This window comes from Suricata suricatta, chromosome 6, assembly GCF_006229205.1.
Source record: "Suricata suricatta isolate VVHF042 chromosome 6, meerkat_22Aug2017_6uvM2_HiC, whole genome shotgun sequence".
In the NCBI taxonomy this organism is placed as follows: Eukaryota; Metazoa; Chordata; class Mammalia; order Carnivora; family Herpestidae; genus Suricata; species Suricata suricatta.
The window spans coordinates 120744637-120752317 of NC_043705.1; the positions used below are offsets into that span (position 1 = coordinate 120744637).

Consider the following 7681-nt stretch of genomic DNA (forward strand, 5'->3'; position numbering starts at 1 on the left):
GGTTAAAAACCACCCTACTAAAGAACGATTGCGTTAATCAGGCAATCAGAGAAGAAATTAAAAAATATATGGAAACCAACGAAAATGAAAATACAACAATCCAAAATCTCTGGGATGCAGCCAAGGCAGTCCTAAGAGGAAAGTATTGCAATCCAGGCCAATCTCAACACACTTATCACATTTTAAATAGTACAACACGTAATTATTGGCAGTAGGTACCATGTTGTGCCTCAGGTCTCTAGATCACATTCAAGTTACTTACTCATAATTCTTCATCCTTTGAATAATAACTACCCTTCTATCTCACCCTCAAATCCTTGGAAACCATCTTCTACTTTTGATTCCATGAGCTTGAGTATTTTAGAAGCATCAGGTAAGTTAAGTCATGTAGAATTTGCCTTTCTGTGACTGGCTTATATCACTTAGCATAATGTCCTCAACGTTCATCCATGTTCTCTCATTCTGCAAAATTTCCTTCTTTTTAAGGCTAAAGAGTATACTCTTTATACATATACTACTTATTATATATAGTATATATGTATATATATCATGTGTGTGTGTATATATATGTATCTGAGAAACACACACATATATATAAGTATCTGAGAAACACACACTAATGTATCTGAGATACACACATACATATATATATCTGATATATCTAACATATATCACAATTTCTTTGAGCATTCATCCGTTAATAGATGTTTTTGTTGTTTGCACATCTTGGTTATTGTGATTAATGCTTTAATGAATATGGGAATGTAGATACCTCTTTGAGATTCTGACTTTCATTCCTTTGGTAAAGAAAGAGAAATTGGCTTGATCTATCATATGCTAGTTCTATTTTTTAATTTTGGGGGAATTTCCATATTGTTTTTCTTAATGGCTTTACCATTTTTTATTCCCAACAACAGTGTGTAAGCATTACTATTTCTTCATATCCTTAACAATTGTTTTTTCCTGTTTTTAAATGATAACCATACTAATAGGTATGAATTGATATCTCTTTGTGGTTGTGATGTGTATTTCCTTGATGGCTAGTGTTGTTGAGCACTTTTTCATATATCTGTTTGCCATTTGCATGTTGTCTTTAGATAAATGTCAGTTCAAGTTTTTAGCGTATTTTTAATTGAGTTATAAGATCTTAGTGGGTTTTTTTTTGTTTGTTTCGTTTCTGTTTTTGCTATTGAATTTTAGGTTTTTCCTATATCTTTTGGAGATTCATCTCTTCAGGAATATGGTTTACAGATATTTTCCATTCTGTAAGTTGTCTGTTAGTCTGTTGATTGTTTCTTTTGGTGTGCAGAAACTTTTTAGTTTAGTGTAGGTCCATTTGGATTTTGTTGTTGTTTTTTGTTTGTTTTGATATTTGTTTGTTTTGAGTTTGAAATTTCATTTTCTTGTGAACAGTGCTATACCATTGAGATCACTGCCAAGATCAAAGCCATCACGTTTCTCCCCAGTGTTTTCTTCTAAGAGCTTTGTGGTTTTGAGTCTAATGTTTAAGTCTTTGAACCCTTTTGAGTAGAGTTTTTTATATGGCGTAATGTGATGGTCCAATTTTATTCTTGTTCATGTGTATATCCACATGCTGGGGCTAGAGACTGTGGTCACAGTGTGTTTTCATAACTATCCTCCATTTTGGTGAGAAGAGTTACACATTTGCTTGTGGTGCAGTCAATCTTTAGTTCTTTTATTTTTAAATTATTTTTTAATGATTTTGTAGGAATTGATAGCATGGAAATTCTTATTCTGATGCCATGCTCTGCACCTTTCAATTTTAAATGATAGATTTATATTAATCTTAAAATAATCAAAAGACAACAAAGCTGTTTTTAAGTAGTCCCCAAGAGTGGTAGTACTTACAGTGTATGTAGTGCTGGAGGTGATCAAGCACAGCCAGATGGAACAATGGGGTAAATGTTTGGAGTTGGGGCCAAAGAAGACAGATGATAGAGGATGTTTTGAATAAGTGGCAAACTGTGTTAATATTCATTTTTAGAGATTACATCAGAAACATCTTACATCATATAGGTGCCTATATGCTAATTAATATCACACAAAATAGACTTATGTCAAAATTTGTACATTAAGGATATTTTATAAATGGTTTAATATAACAAAATCAATAAGCATAATAGAACACATTATCACAATGAAGGAGATAATAAAACATATCATGTCAAAGATTTGGAAAAGATATTTGACAAAACTAACACCCTTTCCTAATAAAAACAGTCACAAATGTAGGAGTAAAAATTACTTCTTGAACATGCTGAGAGTATTTGTTAAACACTCACAGCTAACATCATACTCTCTATGACAGACAGAAATTTTGCTGCCTCAGATCAGTAGTCTTAGATGCCCACTTATGTCACTACTATTCAGATATGCCCTAGACAGAACAATAGGCAAGAAAAAGAAATAAAAGGCATCTGTTTTGGAATGGACAGTGTCAAAATAGCTTGATTTTCATATGACATAATTCTCAATATAGAAAATCTCAAAGAATTCATACACCAAAAAGAAACTATTAAAAGTTAAACAAACCTAGCAAAGTTGCAGGGAAAATATCCATCTTCAAATATGAGTTGTGTTTACATATACTGGCTATGAACAATCTGAAAATAAAATCAAGTAAAATATCTATTTACAACAGCATCCAACTAAACTGAGAAGGTGAAGGACATGTCCATGGAAAACTACAGATTTGCTGAAAGAAATTAAGGAAGACCTAAATAAATATAAAGATATCTCTAGACCATGGACTGTGATACTTACGATTGTGAAGAGAGCAATACTATGCAAATCAACCTATAGACTTGATCTAATCTTTATCAACAGTTAAGTGACCTCTTTTATTTTATAGAAATTAAAAGGCTGATTTTGAACTTCATATGAAAATATAAGAGACTCTGAATAACCAAAACAATATAAAAAAGAACCAAGTTGGATGATTCATACATCTGTGACCAATTCATTTTTGACAAGGGTATCAAAACCAGTCAATGAAGAAAAGAATAGTCTCTTCAGAAGATGGTGCTGAGACACTGGATATTCATTCACATAAAAGAGAATGTATTTTGAGCCTTCCTCACTCCACATACCAAAATTAACTCAAAATGGATCAATGCCCTAAATAGAGAGCTTAGAGACATAAAATTCTTAGGAGAAAAGAAAGTGATGAATAGACATGGTTTGTTTTTGGCAATGAATTTGTAGATGTGACACCAAATGCCTGAGTGACAAAAAAAATAGATGAATAGGAATTTATCATTATAAAAAATGTCTCTGTATCAAAGGACTTTAGATAGAAAATAAAAGGACAACATATAGGGTAGAAGGCATGTATGTGCCCTCACTACCATATTTTAGCTTCACACTGGAGGTATTAAGTAGAGTAATAAGACAAAAAAAAGGGCTAAAATGCATATACATTGGGAGAATTAAAACTGCTTTTGTTCTACAGGATATGATGGTTCATTTCAAAAACCTGAAAAGCCAAAAAAAAAAATTCTGGAACTAGTAAACAATTATAGCAATACAGACTAAGTGTACAAAATCAATCTTATATACATATAAGCAATGAATGGAAGGATGTGATATTAAAAACACTATACCATTTACATTAGATCCACAAAAACTGTGATCTTGGGAATAAATCCAACAAAATAGGTACAAGGTTTATATAGAAAACTACAAAACACTAAGGAAGGAAATTAAAAAACTAAATAAATGGAGAGAAAGTCCATGCTCATGGATAAGAAGACTCAATATTGTCAAGATATTAGTTCTCTCAAAATTTATCTATACATTCAACGGAATCTCAATCAAAATCTCAGCAACTTGCCTTGTGGATGTTAACTAAAAAGTTTTAAAATTTGCATGGAGAGGTAAAAATCCCAAAGAGCCCACACAATATTGAAGTTGAAGAACAAACTTTGAGGACAGATATTGTCAACTTCATGACTTACTATAAAGCTACAATAATCAAGGCAGTATGATATTGGTAAAGATTAGATGAAAAGTCCATGAAACAGAATAGAGAATTCAAAATGGACCCACATGAATTTAATGAACTGATCTTTCACAAAGGAGTAAAAACAATAGTACAGTGAAAACATCGACTTTCCAAAACATGGTGGTAGGAAAATGGATATCTGCACCACACAAAATTAATTAGACCCAGACCCTGCACCTTTCAAGAAAATTAACTTAAAATGGACCACAAACCTAAATATAAAAAGCAAGTGCCAAAGTATAAAACTTTTAAAATCTGATATCAGAAAAAAATCTAGATGAACTAATGTTTGGTGAAAACTTAAAAAAAATGTTTTATTTATTTTTGAGAGAGATAGAGACGCAGAGTGCAAGTAGGGCAGGGACAGAGAGAGAAGGAGACACAGAATTTAAAGGAAGTTCCAGACTCTGAGCTGTCAGCACAGAGCCCAATATGGGGCTTGAACCCATGAACTGTAAGATCATGACCTGAACTGAAGTTGGAAGCTTAACCAACTGAGCCACGCAGGAGCCCTTGGGGAAGACTTTTTAAATGCAAAACTAAGTCCTGTTCTATGAAAAAAGGGTTAGTAAGTGTGCGTACTCAAAATTAAAATTTCTGTTCCAGGTAGGCACTGTCAAGGGAATGAATGAAGAGTAAATATTTGGAACAGACCTATCTGTCAAAGATGGTTATTCAAAATATGCAAATAGACACACACACAAATATGCACAATATGAAAACAACTCTTAAAATGTAACAATAAAAACCCTAATACTTTTAAAATAGGCCAGCATTCTATGAGACACCTCAATAAAGAAGACACACAGAGGGTTACTAAGCATATGAAGAGAACATGACAGATAAATTCCCAACATCTACTTCATCCTCCAGAAAACCTATGGCCCCCTAGTGGAGGGACAGCAACTGGCGCTCTCCTATGTACTAGCGCTCTGGTCTTGCATTGGAACACTCTTAAATGACCATATCTCCCCAGGACTCGGATGAGGTATAAGAACGATCCTGGTACTGGGTCCATGTTTTCAATGAAGAAAGAGGTTTCAATCACCTCAACTTTTTTCTTCTATAATAAAATATTGTTATACATGGATGTCCTGAATCATGTTGGTGTTGGTGCTACAGTATGCCTTAAGTGGGTCATGTGCAATGTGGGTCATTGTGGTGGTGGCGGCTGGACATGTAAGGCTCTCTTCACATCCATTTGTGATTATTGAAAGTATTAATTGAGTATGATGTGTCCTGAGGTATCAGAAAAATGACTTCAAGGCCACAAGACACAATGCATGTGAACACAGTGCAGAGGGCACTGAGCTGTCCCTGAGACTATGAGAATACTTTCAAGAGAGTGACCTCCCTTCATTTCTTACCTCTCTTCAGGAACTTGAGAATTTCATCACTAAGTTTGGAGACTCTGGTTTTGTCCTTGTGGCTCTGGGCTCTGTTGTGAGCTTGCTTCAGTCCCAGGAAGTTCTCATGGAGATGAACAGTGCCTTTGCTCATCTCTCTTAAGGGGTGATATGGAAGTGTAGGCCTTCTTATTGGCCCAAAGATGTCAAATTGGCAGGAAATGTGAAAATCGTGGACTGGCTTCCTCAGAATGACCTCTTGGGTAAGGACTACCCAGATCTACTTTTCTTTCCATTTACGTCTCTTCAGGGCTCCACTGGGCAACCCCATCAGCATGAGAAGGCACAGCTCGTACATAAAGGTAATCTTTTGAGGACAGAAATGATGCAGCCAGTCAGAGTGCTTGGGAATCAGGTTATACTTCCCAAATGGCTAAAACTGCCATGTTTTCCTCTTAATTTCTATTCTAGTCCTGAGACCCGCAGCCAGAAGTGATATTTTTGTCCCTTTTTTTGACTCTACCATATTTGGCACTAAACAAGGTTTTCCATATTGATGAGGTCCCAATAGTTCATTTTTGTTTTCATTTCCCTTGCCTTTGGGGACCAATTTGAAAATAAACTATTAAAAAATAAATAAATAAAATTTAAAAAATTAAATATTGAGAAATCTTATAGATATTATCAATATTGAGAAGAAACAAATGTGGAAGTGAATTTCAATGATGAATAAAAAATAATTATGCTCTGAAAAAAAATAAAAAACAAACAAACAAGGTTTTCCAAACCAAATAAAAAGTTTGTGGACTTAGAGAAAAGAAACCAAGGGACATGTTGCCACTGCTTTGCATGGCCTCTTGAGCACCTATTAGGCCATGTGGCATTATAGAACACACTCCCACACATATTGGTTCATCTCCCATTCGTAAAAAAGATGTACTCACACTTTCAAAAGTTTATGTTGACAGTGTCTGAAGCGTTCGCCAAAATATCTCGGTATCAAGCTGAGTAACCTGTCAGCCAGTTATTTGATCCATCAAATTGTCTGTAACAGCCTTTTACACCCATGTAGGTTTTCTTTGTCCTTGTGCCACTCTGGTACCCCCTCACTGCCAAAATACCTGACCATATCAGAGGTTCATCTCAGATGCCATTGCCCACAAACATATTTGCAATTTATAATAGAGGATTCTGCTTTTTTTTTCACAGGGGCATGGAAAAGAATTCCAATTTATACCAAACACCAATAGATGCTGATGCACACCTCTGTCGAGAGGCAGTGTTTGAGATGAACTTTTGATTATCAATACTTGTTTCAATTTTTTTTCAGTAAAAATAGGTGGGGTGAGCACCCAAGAACTGGAAATACTAAGATGGGTGGTCCATTATTTCCTACTTTAGAGAATTTCTTAGGAAATTGAGGAGAAAGCACAGAAATTTTAAGTTTGCTGCATGCCACCTGAGATGTAATATCAATGAAAGTGTTAAGTTTTAAGATAAGAGGACAAAGAATGGACAGTGAAGGAGAGAAAGTGTGACCTGGAGAGTGAGAGACAGAAACAGACACAGTGGAAGACATCAGTAGAACAGAGACAAGAAAAGAGAGGAACAGGGTGGAGAGAGAAGATTGGTTCATTGATGTGTGAATGGGTGGATGGATAGATAAAATAGCAAGGAATATTCTTTGTTTATCACTGTTCTGTACAAATTTTCTTGGGCTCTGGGTCCTAGATCGATCCAGAAGAATCTCTGTAGAGATAAGGTCAGAGTCTTATATCTTGGAATATGCACCCATGAGTGTGTCCTAAACTAAATTAGCAAATCCATTTTCTCCACATTTTTGAGATACAGTTGTATTTCTTTCTGCCCTTGATGCTTTATCAGCTGTTCTAAAAGTTTCCACGCTGAAATATTCTGTTCTGTTTCTTATTTATAACAGCTCACCCACGCATCCATCTTTTTGCCACCCACGGTGGGATGAATAGTGTAATGGAGGCCATCCAACATGGTGTGCCCATGGTGGGGATTCCTGTCGTTAGAGAAGAGGCTGAAAATATGATTCGAGTAGAAGCCAAAAAAATTGGTGTCTCTATCCAGTTAAAGCAGATCAAAGCAGAGACATTGGCTCTGAAGATGAAGGAAGTCATAGAAGACAAGAGGTATGGAGATCTCTGGGGTTGTGGTCACTTAGGCTGAATGAAGACATCAAATACGAAGGGTGCTGTGTGGCACACTTTTGCAATAACAGCTTGAACTTCCAGGACATGGAATATGTATGTGATGCTAATATCTGACCTTTTGCCTTTGAGAG

The 7681-nt window shown here is 35.3% G+C and overlaps 1 protein-coding gene across 1 annotated transcript in view; it reads left to right on the top strand.

Annotated features, from left to right (window-relative positions):
- Positions 1-7681, top strand: part of LOC115293218 (UDP-glucuronosyltransferase 3A1-like) — a 10295-nt gene that overhangs the window by 1357 nt on the left and 1257 nt on the right. Inside the window, 2 exon segments of the mRNA XM_029940999.1 lie at positions 5402-5633; positions 7310-7529. Coding sequence (XP_029796859.1) covers positions 5402-5633; positions 7310-7529 — 452 coding nt within the window.